Source organism: Dendropsophus ebraccatus, chromosome 3 (genome assembly GCF_027789765.1).
Source record: "Dendropsophus ebraccatus isolate aDenEbr1 chromosome 3, aDenEbr1.pat, whole genome shotgun sequence".
NCBI classification, from domain to species: Eukaryota; Metazoa; Chordata; class Amphibia; order Anura; family Hylidae; genus Dendropsophus; species Dendropsophus ebraccatus.
The window spans coordinates 186946505-186962054 of NC_091456.1; the positions used below are offsets into that span (position 1 = coordinate 186946505).

Here is a 15550-nt window from a genome sequence, read left to right on the forward strand (position 1 = left end):
GCACTTTTTTTTTTTTCAATTTCACCGCACAAATAATTTTTTTTTCAGTCTTGCAGAATATTTTATGGAATAATTAAGTCCGTCCCTGGTATATTATGTACAATGAGTCACAAGTGTAAAAACCTTTCATGGGAACACAGACACCTCCTTCCTTCATTCAGGTCTATAGAGTTTTCCCTAAAGCAAATGGCTGCCATTGTTTAGAGGTTCGACTGGACCCGGATTAAGTTTCCCTCCAGCTGTACCGGTTGTTTTAATTAATTTTATTAAGTATGAATTATTTAAATAAAGATTACAATAATATTTATTTTTGATTGTCCTGCATTCTTTGTATCCCTTTGTGGATCCTTTTTTGTTTGATTTGTATCTTGTTATGCGTTAAGGACTATATATTTTGGGCATATTTTTTGTTTTGGTGCACTTACACTCAGCTATATACTCTTCTGCTATAATGTGCCTGCACTTACACTCAGCTATATACACTTCTGCTATAATACGCTTGCACTTACACTCAGCTATACACACTGCTGTATAGAGAAGTTTCAGTCACTTTCCTCCTGCACAGCTCTGTGATTCTCACGTCCTGATTGGTCCATATTGAACACACACACCTTACACATTGCTGTCATGTGACCACACAGACCTCTGACAGCAGCCCAGTTCTCTATTCTAGCCTGTTCTAAGCTACTGCATTATGGGGATGTGCAGCTCCATCCTGTATCTACAAACTGATGCTGTGTTATCAGGGTTATGCAGTTACTGTACATTATACTCCACATGCTGATTGCTATACTGTACAGTAACTTATAATATCACATTCAGCTGTTTCTCATTGTTTCATCTGTTCTACATGTTATTCAGAATAAAAAATCATTATTTTTGGGGTGTGAAACAAATTGTCTGCATATCAGTGATTTCATATGGGAAAATTTGCTTTGGTTTAAGAGTGGATTTGGATTAAAACACAGTCCCGGAACAAATTATGCTCGTAATACAAGGCACCACTGTGTATACACCAAGAATCCTGTGCTGGAGAAAACTGGAGAAGATCCTGACAGTAAGGACCGTATTACCCCACCCGACATTAGATCGGTGCTTGTTTAGCGAGTCCATTACACAGCTCCATTATCATGCAGCAAGGGCTGTGTGTTTACATATATATTGTTACTCATGTCTGTGCAGCCCTTGCTACGTATATAGAAAATAATAAAGTAATACTTACCTGTCCACGCTCCCTGGTTTCTCCCTGCTCACCACTGACACATCTCTACAGTGACAGGTTGCTCAACCAATAACTGAGCAAGACGAGAGTGCTGCGGCCAGTGGCTTAGCAGCGTCTCACTTCAGAGATGATCTCAGAAGGCTCAGTGGTGGCTGCATGGAAACATGTGGACAGGTAAGTATTATTTTATTATTTTCTATATGGCACCTCCTATTACATCTATTAATACACCTAGTGGTGCACAGTCAGCAGATGATAATTTTTAAGCCTGCTGATAATCGGCTTCTCGGCTAATCGTCATGTTTATTACACAGGCGATATCTGCCCATTTGGGAAGATAATCGTCACATGTACTAGAACCCGAATACCTATTACATGTAATGAACATTACACCTCAGCAGCTGTAGAACATCAGAAAACACCTCAACCTGCTGCAGAACCTCATACAGCTTGCCTGCCCACACTTACCTCCTGCGGGTCTCACCTCCATCCCCCGCATGCACATAGTATTGTTGTTACACTCGCACAGACAGCTCAGGCCTGTACACTTGGGATGAGCAAATTTACAGTAGTGGTGGAGTGCTTCGCTACGCTCGGACGTCCGCTTGTCAGCCGGCTGCATTTGAGCTGTGCTCCGGATGTCTGAAAAATCTGGATAGTCCTTCAAAACTTCGCCCAGGACTGTATCCCACTTTTCTAGGCACCCGGAGCAGAGCTCAAATGCAGCCGACTGACAAGCCAACGGCCGAGTGTAGTGAAGCACTTCGCTACTACCATAAATTTGCTCATCCCTGATATACATTCAGACAGGCAGCTCATACATGCACGCTCATACAGGCAGGTGGGACTTCTGACAGCTGCTCCTGGCGCTCCTGGCTACCCTCAGATCTCCGTCCTCATGCAGCTCTTCACTCTGGCTTCAGTAGCCGCTGACCATACCACAAACCTCAGCTGCTGAAGAACCCCTATCGTGGACCTAACCAGCTGTAGAACCCCATACTACACCTCAGCTGCCATAGAATCTCATACTACACCTCAGCTGCTACACACTTTAGCTGCTGCAGAACCTCATACTACACCTCAGCTGCTGTGGAATCTCATAATACACACCTCAGCTGCTGCAAAACCTTGTCATAAAACACCTTAGCTGCTGCAGACCCACATACTACACCTCAGCTGCTGCAGAACCTCATCATACCTCAGCTGCTGCAGAACCTTTTCCTAAATCTCAGCTGCTGCAAAACCCCATACTATACCTCAACTGCTCTGGTTCTTAGAACTTTGCCAGGTTTTCTGCCTAAAATCTCGATGTCACATAATCTCAACCAAGAGATAGTGCTTCCGGCCTTCTCTGATGTGCATTTGGACTCTGACCTAGCTCTCTTGGATGTCAGAAGAGCTGTTCTCACCTACTTGGATAGTACAGTCATTCAGAAAGGCAGAAAATCTCTTTGTTCTATTCTCTGGTCCTTCCAAAGGTTCAAAAGCCAGCAAAACATCTCTGGCTAACTGGATCAAAGCCACCATAGCATTCTGCTATCAACAAGAAGGTTTGTCTGCTCCTGAAGGTGTGAGAGCTCATTCCACCAGAGCAACTGCAACCTCATGGGCGGAATATGGTTATACTCCATTGGAAGAAATATGCCGTGCCGCTACATGGTCATCCGCCTCGTCCTTCATAAAGCATTACAGGTTGGACGTGTCAGGGGTTCAGCCTTCGGCTCAAAGGTGTTGCAAAAAGTAGAAGCAAACTCCCCCCCTTAAAATTGCTTTTTATGTCCCAATAAGTGCTGCCGTAGGACGTCCAGGAAGGATAAAATTTATATCTCACCTGAAATTTTATTTTCCTGGCGTCCATAGGCAGCACGCTACCCATCCAATAAAAACTTTGCTGCATACGAACTCATTGTTTGGTGTTTCCTGATTACATTTATACATGGGAAGTGGTTGATGTAGCTATGCTAATTATGCTAATTAATGTGTCTTCTGCCTCGTTCCTAGGGGGAATTTTAACCCCCAATAAGGGCTGCCTATGGACGCCAGGAAAATAAAATTTCAGGTGAGATATGAATTTTATCCATATCCCACTCAATCACAAATATTGCCAAAAAAAATACTTAAAGGACAACTCCGGGGGTAGAAAAAGAAAAAAAAAAAACACCAACAGACACAGATTTTATACTCACCATCTCTCCTGAGTCGATCGGCATTTGCGGTCCCCGTCAGCCCCGTTCACGTCTTCAGATCTTCTGCACTTCCAGATTACTCTGCATGAATGGGAGCGAAAAGGCTATTCATATACGTGCGCATCAGCAGCCTTTTTATTGGCTGGATCGCATCACATGGCTTCCAGCTCGCTCAGCCAATCAGAGCTGAGCAGACTGGAAGCCATGTGATGCGTTCCAGCCAACGAAAAGGCAGCCAGTGGGCACTCACGCGAGTAGCCTTTTCGCTCCCATTCATTCCAGAGGAAAAATGAAGAAGAGGAAGAACTGGCCCCTCCTCATCCTAAGCTTACAGATTTTCACAAGTATTTTTTAAGTCGGAAAGGTCACACTAAAGGTTTAACGGCAGCTTCCAACTTGTTAACAAGTAAATATCCTGATACTAAACTGACCTTTATATGTAAGTGGGAGGAGGAATTGGCAGAAAGCTTTGAGCAAGAACAATGGCGCCAAGTTTATAATTGGATTAAAAAAAAAACAAAACCAAAAAAAACCTCTACGTGCATTAACCAGATTTAATGAGAAAAATTCAGATGAGGTGGTACCTCACCCCAAGTAGACACAAATGACTCAAAATTACTCCAATTTCTTGTGGCAATGTTGCACTCAAAAAGCTACCCAGTCACATATGTGGTGGTTTTGTCCAAATCTCTCTATTTTTTGGGAAGAAATCTTTACATTAGTTGCTCACTTTATAACTCCCAGCTCACAGAACACTCCGGCCTTTGCAATTCTCCATCTACATTTGTCTGATATCTTTCCCTCTCATAGATCAGTGGGTCACCATATTCTATTAGCGGCTAGACTTGTTATAGCCCAAAAATAGAAATCCCCTCCTCCTCCATTATTGGGTGAAGTGATTTGCAGAGTAATCCAACATTGCTATAAGGAAACTTCTCTTTCTCCTAACACTTTAGTTGTTCCACATTTGCATATATCATCATCACCAAACACCTGGGTACCGTCCCTCTCTGTAACCTCTGTGGCCGTATTTACCTCAGGAGGCGGGAGAGAGTTATTACCACTCGGCCGGTGACAGGATATATCTTCATTTATTCATCATAACATCTATCCTCCCTGATATCCCCTCACTACAGACTGCTACATATATATATATACAGCTCAGCTACATGTACATTTCACACATACAGCTCAGCTACATGTACATCACACATATACAGCTCAGCTACATGTACATTACACACATACAGCTCAGCTACATGTACATCACACATACAGCTCAGCTACATGTACATTACATATATACAGCTCAGCTACATGTACATTACACATATACAGCTCAGCTACATGTACATCACACATACAGCTCAGCTACATGTACATTACATATATACAGCTCAGCTACATGTACATTACACACACATATACAGCTCAGCTACATGTACATTACACACATACAGCTCAGCTACATGTACATTACACATATACAGCTCAGCTACATGTACATCACACATACAGCTCAGCTACATGTACATTACACATACACATATACAGCTCAGCTACATGTACATCACACATATACAGCTCAGCTACATGTACATTACACATATACAGCTCAGCTACATGTACATTACACATATACAGCTCAGCTACATGGCTACATGTACATTACACATATACAGCTCTAGGCTGGGTTCACACTACGTATATTTCAGGCAGTATTTGGTCCTCATAGCAACCAAAACCAGGAGTGGATTGAAAACACAGAAAGGATCTGTTCACATAATGTTGTAATTGAGTGGATGGCCGACATATAATGGCAAACAACAGCTGTTGTATTGAAATAATGGCAGTTAATTACCGTTATATGGTGGCCATCCACCCAATTCTAACAGTGTGTGATCATAGCCTTTCTGTGTTTTCAATCCACTCCTTGTTTTGGTTGCTATGAGGACCGGACATGAGGACCAAATACTGCCTGAAATATACTGTGTGTGAACCCGGCCTTACTGTGTACACATACAGCTCAGCTACATGTACATTACACATATACAGCTCAGCTATATGTACATTACACACATACAGCTCAGCTACATGTACATTACACATATACAGCTCAGCTACATGTACATTACACATATATACAGCTCAGCTACATGTACATTACACATATACAGCTCAGCTACATGTACATTACACATATACAGCTCTGCTACATGTACATTACACATATACACAGCTCTGCTACATGTACATTACACATATACAGCTCAGCTACGTGTACATTACACATATACAGCTCAGCTACATGTACATTACACACATACAGCTCAGCTACATGTACATTACACACATACAGCTCAGCTACATGTACATTACACACATACAGCTCAGCTACATGTACATTACACACATACAGCTCAGCTACATGTACATTACACATATACAGCTCAGCTACATGTACATTACACATATACAGCTCAGCTACATGAACATTACACATATACAGCTCAGCTACATGTACATTACACACATACAGCTCAGCTACATGTACATTACACACAGCGCTCTGCTGCAGGCATATATAACACACACATACACAGCTCTGCTCCACACACATCACACAGCGCTCTGCTCCACACACATCACACACAGCTCTGCTGCATACACATCACTTCAGCTCATCCAGCACAGCAGAGTCCTGCATACACTGAGCAGCAGCCCCTGATCATGTGACTCCTCCTCCTCCTCCATGTGACTGATCACATGACTGTAACATCATGGCAGGTCCTGTAAGCACACAGTAGATGCTATGTACAGTTGATGACATCACGCCCATGTGACTTGTGTGGGAGGAGCTTATAGTTTCCTAGCAGTAGTGAGGAAGCAGCCGGTCAGGGTCAGTCAGGACTGTGTAGCTGCAGGGTCTGTCTGTGTCCCGGGATTTCTGTGAGGTAGAACTGGACTTTATAATTGGTAAGCTTCTCTCTGGGGGCATTTTTTATGTATAGCTCAGTGATGCTTTAACGTATGCTAGCGATTCTGAGATAGTTTTTTCGTAACATATGGTACTTTATGTTAGTCACTGTCTTGTGTGTTTTTTGTGAAAAACATCAAAATATCATGAAAAATTTGCACTTTATGAACTTTGAAATTCTTTGCTTTTAAAAAAAGAAAGTCACATGACAAAAATGAATAAGTCACATTACCAATATGTCCTCTTTATTCTGATTTCATTTCGTAAACATATTTCACTTTTTAGGGTGTTACGGGGCTTAGCAATGTATCAGCAAATTATCAAATTTTCATGAAATTTCCAAGACCAATTCTTTTTTTAAGTTGATTTAGGAGGCTTGTATACTGGAAACCCCCATAAGTGACCCCATTTTGGAAATTAGACACCTTAAAGCAGGCATGTCCAAACTTTTTTCGAAGAGTGCCAAATTTGATGAAGTGAACATGTGCGAGGGCCGACCATTTTACATGCTAAATGCTATATGCTTTATAACACAGGCAGATAATAGCAAGCTGGATACCTGGGGGGGCCGTAAAAGTTCGGAACGCGGGCCGCAAATGGCCCTCCGGCCGGACTTTGGACATGCCTGCCTTAAAGAATTAATCTAGGGGTATAATGAGCATTTTAACCCTACAGGGGCTGGAGTAAAGTATTCACCATTAGACCTTAAAAAAAAAGGAAAATAGAAATTTTCCAATAATATATTTGTTAAGATTAAAGTATCTCATTTTCATAATAAACATGAGAGAAAAAGCACCCCAAATTTTGTATCGCAGGTTCTTATGAGTACAACGGTACCCCATATGTGGGAGTAAACCACTGTATGGGCACACAGCAGGCTGCAGGAGGAAGGAGCGCCAATTAGCATTTTCAGTGCATGATTTTTCTGAAGAAGTTTCTGAGAGCCAGGTGCGTTTGCAGAGCCCCTGTAATGTCTACAGAATAGAACCCCCCCAAAAGTTACCCCATTTAGGAAAGTGCACCCCTCAAAGAATTCATTTTGGGGTGTGTTGACCATTTTGACCCCACAGGTATTGGAAGGAAAGTATTCAAAACTAGACCGTAAAAATGAAAAAAATTAAATTTTTCCAATAACATGTTTGTTTAGTTTGAAATTTCACTAGGAACAGGGGAAAAAATGCACCCCAACATTTGTAACGGAGCTTCTCCTGAGTACAATGGTACCCCATATGTGGGCATAAACCACTTTATGGGCACACAGCAGGGCTCAGAAGAGAAGGAGTGTCATTTTAGTTACAGGCAATATGTGGGTGTTTACTGGCTATCTGGGGTGGTAATGGACAATCTCGGGGTGTTTACTGGCTATCTGAGGTTGCGACAGGCAATCTGGTGTGGTAATGGGCAATCTGGGGTGGTTACGAGCAGTCTGTGCCAATCTGGGTTGGTTATGGGCAATCTGGGGTGGTTACGAGCAGTGTGGGCCAATCTGGGTGTTTACTGGCTATATGGGGTGGTTATGGACAATTTGGGGGTGTTTACTGGCTATCTGGGGTGGTGATGGGCAATCTGGGGGTGTTCACTGGCAATCTGGGGTGGTGACGGGCAATCTGGGGTGGTGACGAGTAATCTGGGGAGGTGACGGGCAATCTGGGGTGGTTACGGCTAATCCGGGACACTTGACTTTGGTGACATGGGTAAAAAAATGCCGGCACCATTTGGAACAAGCTATCTTTGATCATTTTTAGGAATCAATCACTGTGAACAGAGTCTTTTTACAGTGATGACGGCGGCCTTCTTGGATCAGATGACCGCCCTGGGAGGGGAGGGTCAGTGACCAGGTCACTAGGGTTAATTCTGGGGACAGGGGGGGGGGGGGGACATGTTTTCATCTCCTCTCACCGTGGATTCACAGTGAGAAGAGATGAAAGCGTTCAGCTGCGCTGGCAATGCCCGTTACCGTTGGCCGCCGTTATACTGGTAATAACGGCGATCGCCGGTGAGGGGACCGGCCGGGATTGACCCCACATTCTGCCCCAACCCCTCAGCTACCTCTGATAGCTGAGAGGAGGGGGCTGTGGGCATTACCAGCGCCGTTGCAATATTCTGCACCATCGCCAGAAAGAGCTGATGGCAGCAGAATAGAGCCCATTAGTGATCGCCGTAAAAATCTGTATCGGCGGTCACTAATAACATAATACATGTATTCTCTGAGTCACTACGGTTACGGCGATACCACATTTGTGTAGGTTTTTTTTAACTATTATCACTTTGGCGCAATAGAAACTGTCACCGCATTGCAAGATCCATAGCGTTCTTATCTTTTGCGCGACAGAGCTGGTTTGGGGCTTATTTTTTGCGGGAAGATCTGTAGTTTCTATTGATACCAAGTTTTATATGTATATGACTTTTTAAACTCTTTTATAATGTATTTTCTAAAGCAGATTGATAAAATATAGCTATTCTGGTACTGTTTTTTTTTATACTTTTTTTACAGGGTGTGTCGTGCGATATAATTATTGATATAGTTTTATAGATTGGGTCGTTACGGACGTGGCGATACCAAATATGTATAGGATTTGTGTTTTTGATTACTTTTATGTAATGTTTTATTGGGTACTGCAATGTATTGTATCATGCCTCATGCTGACAGGCAATAGCCACAGCCACCCCTGTCAGCATGAGGCATCTCCATGGTTACCCCGGGGGCCTTCATTAGGACCCCGGATCACCATGGAGACAACGGGACACTGGACGGCGCCGCGGGACATCGCGATCGGGTAAGTGACCCACGGTGCCGACTGGGACCCACCGGGAACCGTTAAATGCCACTGTCATGGGTTGACAGCGGCATTTAACGGGTCAAATTACCCGCAGCGGAGAATCCTCCGCTGCGGGTAGTTTCAGGGGGGGAGGGTCAGTTGTCACACTGACAGCTGATCCCCCGGACTGCCGCAGCCTTTTAATGGAATAAAGCCCATTAGTGACCGGCGTGAAAAGGCAGCATGGCGGTCACTAAGGAGTTAATCACTTGGAAATAGCTGATTCAGTGTGAGGATGCTAAATCCAAGTGAATAAATGTACCAAGTACATAGATCCACGTTATAAAAGAGCAGAAGTATCGGGTACGTACATTCACTTGGATTTAGATGCAACCAAGCACACGGCTCCTGTACAGCTCTGCAGGGGGAGGGAAGGAGCTGGGGGACAGCGGGAGGATTAACCCCTTCAGGACTGAGCTTTATTAATTCTTACGTATGAAGTGTTTTTTTTCTATGGTTTCGAGCGATACCAGATATATTACATTGTATCATCTTCTCTCTATTCATCTCCCAACACTCCAGGATCCTCTGCTGATATCTTCTATATAAGAGACCGACCCATCAACCATGGAGAGAGACAGAGACAAGATGGCCGAGAGGATAATAACCCTCACCCTACACATACTCTTCCTGCTTACTGGGGAGGTGAGGGATTCTGGGAGTGATGTCATCATGACATCATTATCTATGGAATAACAGATGGATAGGACTGGAGAGGTGAGGGATTCTGGGAGTGATGTCATCATGACATCATTATCTATGGAATAACAGATGGATAGGACTGGAGAGGTGAGGGATTCTGGGAGTGATGTCATCATTCTTATCTATTGAATAACAGATGGATAGGACTGGAGAGGTGAGGGATTCTGGGAGTGATGTCATCATGACATCATTCTTATCTATGGAATAACAGATGAATAGGACTGGGGAGGTGAGGGATTCTGGGAGTGATGTCATCATGACATCATTCTTATCTATGGAATAACAGATGGATAGGACTGGAGAGGTGAGGGATTCTGGGAATGGATGGAGTGATAGTAATGTGTCTCTCCATACACAGGATTACACAGTAGTGAAGAAGTCCTCTAGTGGGCGCTGTGGGGCCCCTGGGTGTGAAGGATGGGGAAGAACCCTGAGCCCAATCCCGGGGCCCCTGATACATGAGGAAATGGAGGAAGAGAAGATCCTAGAAGTCACCAACAAGATGGTGGAGCTGCTGAGTGGAGAGGTGAGACTGTGGCTGCTGGGAATGCTGGGACATTATACAGTAACACCACTGGAGGGGTGGGGGGGATGACTGTGTGATCATTGTGTGTGTCAGGTTCCTATAAGGTGTCAGGACGTGGCGGTCTATTTCTCCATGGAGGAGTGGGAGTATGTAGAAGGACACAAGGATCAGTACAAGGATGTGATGCTGGAGGATCAGCAGCCCCTCCCATCAGCAGGTAATAGACAGGACTATATACACACCTCCTCTCTGTATTATCTGGATGGAAAGAATGAATTCAGTCTCTGTATGTGTTCCCTCCAGTCAGATCCAGTAAGAGAACAGCACCAGAGAGATGTCCCCGTCCTCTTCTTCCACAGGATCAGGATCAGGTAGATGGAGATGTTCCCTATGATCTGTACATCCCACCTGACTTCTTTTACTGTCTGATGACTTCTACAATATTTTTCTCACATCTTATGAATCAGAATGAAGAGGGGAAAAATATTATTGCTCCAGAGTCAGATGTTAGCAGTAATGAGCAGTATAAGGAGGACATCACTACAGGAAATTATCTGAACTTTAGTAATGATACAGACATAACGTCAGAAGAGACAGATGTGAGCAGTGATGAGCAGGATAAGGAGGATATCACTTCAGGGAAGGATATGAACTCTATTAATGCTACAGATATGATGATGAAAGAAGAAGAGGAGACAGATGACAGCAGTGATGAGCAGTATAAGGAGGACATCACTACAGGTAACCGCCCAGGTGAGTAGTGACCACTAAATGCAGGGAACAGTCACACATTCTCTTTAGTCACCGGCTGTAACTATTCTGGGTGGAATATTATAAGCTCTGTGTCCTGTCAGTTTTCCAGCTATATAATCATTCAGCCTAAATTCTAATATACAGCACAGTCCCAGCGGACAATATATCACTATCATGCTGCTGCTTCTATAGTGACTGTCCTCATCTTACAGCGTACCTGTTACGACTATTTTTTTAAGAAATCAACAGGGAATGTGATCACACGCAGTTATATAATATACTCACATAAATTGTTTTTTTTTTAAAGAATTAATATGGTTGAATCAGCGTTCTACATACAGCTGAACCGCGGTCCATGTTCCCTTTGTGGAGATATTGAGTCTTTTCTTTGCTCAAAAAAGATCCCAAACACAAAGTAGTGCAGAGCGAGCGCTAAAATTATAGAGTGCTTGTTACTAGAGTCGAGAATTTTTCAATGATCGAGTTTGTGACCCCTCAACAAGGAATGTGATCACAAGCAGTTATGTAATTAATAGAGATGAGCGAATACTATTTGATCGAACAGGTATTCGATCAAATAGTACGCTATTCAAGGTATTCGACTGTGGTCGAATATTCATGCTAAAATGCAGTAAAAATTCAATTTCCCCTCCCACATCCCCTGGCACTTTTTTCCAGCCAATAAACATGCAGGGGGTAGGGACAGGCACTAGGATTAGGCAGGACTTTAAAAAAAAACCTCTAACTGTGATTGGCTGGGTAAACCATGTGACCTCCTGAATAAAAGAATTGTGATTTGAGATTCGTGTCACTTGCTGGTTGGAGCTAGAGAGGGACAAGTCTGCAGGGAGAGGAAGGTTTTAGGTTAAGTTAGGTAGGAAGGGACCCCCAAAAGCCCTTGTTAGTGCTAAAACTATAGAAAAACAGACATTTACAAGCTGTTGTGACATACACAGTGTGTATACCCACTGATACGGTGGATACAGCTGTATACAGTGTGTGGGGCGGATAATATAGCTGTTATCTCGCTTCTACTGATTTGCGCAGTGTTTGGCTTTCTGTCCATGTAGAGGAAATAGGTTGTTCGAGTATTTCTTCTGATCTACAAAGCGGTTATATTGTGTTTAAAGTCTATAGTTGATAGTCTGATAGTGGCGTAATACTGAAAGTGGAGATTACACAGTGGGGAAAAAAAGTTTTTAGTCAGTCAACAATAGTGCAAGTTCTCCCACTTAAAAAGATGAGGGGCGTCTGTAATTTACATCATAGGGAGACCTCAACTATGAGAGACAAAATGAGAAAACAAATCCCCAAAATCACATTGTCTGATTTTGTAAGAATTTATTTGCAAATTATAGTGGAAAATAAGTATTTGGTCACCTACAAACAATCAAGATTTCTGGCTCTCACAGACCTGTAACTTCTTCTCCCCTCATTACCTGTAGTAATGGCACCTGTTTAAACTTGTTATCAGTATAAAAAGACACCTGTGCACACCCTCAAACAGTTAGACTCCAAACTCCACTATGGTGAAGACCAAAGAGCTGTCAAAGGACACCAGAAACAAAATTGTAGCCCTGCACCAGGCTGGGAAGACTGAATCTGCAATAGGCAACCAGCTTGGAGTGAAGAAATCAACTGTGGGAGCAATAATTAGAAAATGGAAGACATTCAAGACCACTGATAATCTCCCTCGATCTGGGGCTCTAAGTAAAATCTCACCCATGGGGTCAAAATGATCACAAAAACGGTGAGCAAAAAATCCCAGAACCACGCGGGGGGGCCTAGTGAATGAACTGCAGAGAGCTGGGACCAATGTAACAAAGCCTACCATCAATAACACACTACGCCGCCAGGGACTCAGATCCTGCAGTGCCAGACGTGTCCCACTGCTTAGGCAAGAAATGTCCGGGCCTGTCTGAAGTTTGCTAGAGAGCATTTGGATTATCCAGAAGAGTATTGGGAGAATGTCCTATGGTCTGATGAAACCAATGTGGAACTGTTTGGTAGAAACACAACTTGTCGTGTTTGGAGGAAAAAGAATACTGAGTTGCATCCATCAAACACCATAGCTACTGTAAAGCATGGGGGTGGAAACATCATGCTTTGGGGCTGTTTCTCTGCAAAGAGGCCAAGACGACTGATCCGGGTACATGAAAGAATGAATGGGGCCATGTATCGTGAGATTTTGAGTGCAAACCTCCTTCCATCGGCAAGGGCATTGAAGATGAAACGGGGCTGGGTCTTTCAACATAACAATGATACAAAGCACACCGCCAGGGGAACGAAGGAGTGGCTTCGTAAGAAGCATTTCAAGGTCCTGGAGTGGCCTAGCCAGTCTCCAGATCTCAACCCTATAGAAAACCTTTGGAGGGAGTTGAAAGTCTGTGTTGCCAAGCGACAGCCCCAAAACATCACTGCTCTAGAGGAGATCTGCATGGAGGAATTGGCCAACATACCAACAACAGTGTGTGCCAACCTTGTGAAAACTTACAGAAAATGTTTGACCTCTGTCATTGCCAACAAAGGATATATAACAAAGTATTGAGATAAAATTTTGTTACTGACCAAATACTTATTTTCCACCATATTTTGCAAATAAATTCTTACAAAATCAGACAATGTGATTTTCAGGATTTGTTTTCTCTATTTGTCTTCCATAGTTGAGGTCTACATATGGTGTCAATTACAGACGCCTCTCATCTTTTTAAGTGAGAGAACTTGCACTATTGGTGACTGACTAAATACTTTTTTTCCCCACTGTATATGCAATATATTCATGTGTTCAATTCACATCATTGGCTGGGCAATATATAACTCTGCAAATAATTGTATTTCACAAGTGTACTAAATAAACAAGAAACAAACATACACTAATATTACACACCACCTAATACGTAGGCAAGTACCGCTAGACCGAAAGGTACACTTCTACTTTACGTTCATGTACCCAGGCATGCTTCCCCTGCTGTCCCATATGCATCCAGAGGTGTTGGCATCATTTCCTGGGGTGTCATTGGGCACTTGGTGACCTCCTAGTGGTCGAATCTTGATTTCCAGGTCTCAAGAATTTTTCTCCCATAGACTATAATGGGATTTGATATTCGTTCGAATAGTCAAATATTGGGAGGTATTCGAATCCAATCCAATCAAATCGAATATTTCACTATAATTAAGAATTAATATGGTTAAATCAGCATTATTTATACCACTGAACCGCGGTCCATGTTCCCTTCGGGATGATATTGAGTCTTTTCTTTGCACAAAAAAAGATCACAAACACAAAGTAGTGCGGAGCGAGCGCTAAAATTATAGAGTGCTTGTTATTAGAGTCGAGAATTTTTCAATGATCGAGTTTGTGACCCCTCATGACCTCTGAGCATTATACTTAGTTAAGATGCAGGAAAGGCCTCCGACAAGACCTCATGGCCCTTTATTCCCACCACTATTCAGCGTAGACGGTTTGGTCCTATATTCTCCCAATATATTTTAGCTTATACAGAAACTGACGGCAACTCCAGATTAACAGACGTAATACTTTGCCCTTTGTGGCTGTGACGTCCCGTGTTGGGGGAGGGTCATCCAGAGAGCTGTTTGGAAGGCTCTGTCGAAATACAAAAGAGAAGAGGGAGCTCACCTAACAGTTTAGTATTAATGGGGGTGCAGCTTGGTGTCCAAATGAATCAAACCACACCAAAAAGAAGCACGCTAAACACCATGATAGCGCACACCTCCAAAATAGAATGTGTAATCAAATTTTTATATATACATGATTCAAAAGAAAAACAACAAAGCAAAAAGAAGCACCATAACAAACATGATTAAAAACAATTAAAAAACCATATAGGTGTATAGACAATCCAGAGAGTGAGAGGATATGATAGTCCTCTCACTACATCAGGGCAACACCAAAAAACATATCTTTCCTCATGGTCAAAAGAATGACTCTATCTTATTGTGCAGTATAGTAAAATACACAGACTGGCGTTCAAAGTAATACAATGAAATAAATACAAAAATATAAATATACCCAAATATTAGGGATGGTCCGAACCTGGTTCGGATGAACCCGAACCCTCCATAACGATTCCCGCTGTCTGCCTGCTCCGTGCAGCGGCCGGATCCAGCGGGAGGAACGCCTGGAAAACTGGGATACAGCCATAGCCATAGGCTGTATCCCAGTTTTCCAGGCGGTCCTCCCGCTGTATCCGCCCGCTGCACGGAGCGGGCAGACAGCGGGGATCCGATGCCGAGTGTTCGGGTTCAGCCGAACCCGAACCTCGGTGGGTTCGGACCATCCCTACCAAATATCAGAACTTTACCTCTAAATATCCTCTACTAGTGAATCAATGATTATCACAAAGT

The 15550-nt window shown here is 43.1% G+C and overlaps 2 protein-coding genes and 1 pseudogene across 3 annotated transcripts in view; 2 read left to right on the plus strand and 1 right to left on the minus strand.

Annotated features, from left to right (window-relative positions):
* Nucleotides 1–15550, minus strand: part of LOC138786728 (oocyte zinc finger protein XlCOF6-like) — a 622195-nt gene that overhangs the window by 58917 nt on the left and 547728 nt on the right. The window lies entirely within an intron of this gene.
* Nucleotides 1–15550, plus strand: part of LOC138787568 (zinc finger protein Xfin-like) — a 52984-nt gene that overhangs the window by 34980 nt on the left and 2454 nt on the right. The window contains exons 14-16 of the mRNA XM_069964916.1: nucleotides 2701–2792; nucleotides 10738–10803; nucleotides 10900–11185. Coding sequence (XP_069821017.1) covers nucleotides 2701–2792; nucleotides 10738–10803; nucleotides 10900–11185 — 444 coding nt within the window. The remainder of the gene's footprint in view (nucleotides 1–2700; nucleotides 2793–10737; nucleotides 10804–10899; nucleotides 11186–15550) is intronic.
* Nucleotides 10739–15550, plus strand: part of LOC138786761 (zinc finger protein 84-like) — a 28138-nt pseudogene continuing 23326 nt past the window's right edge.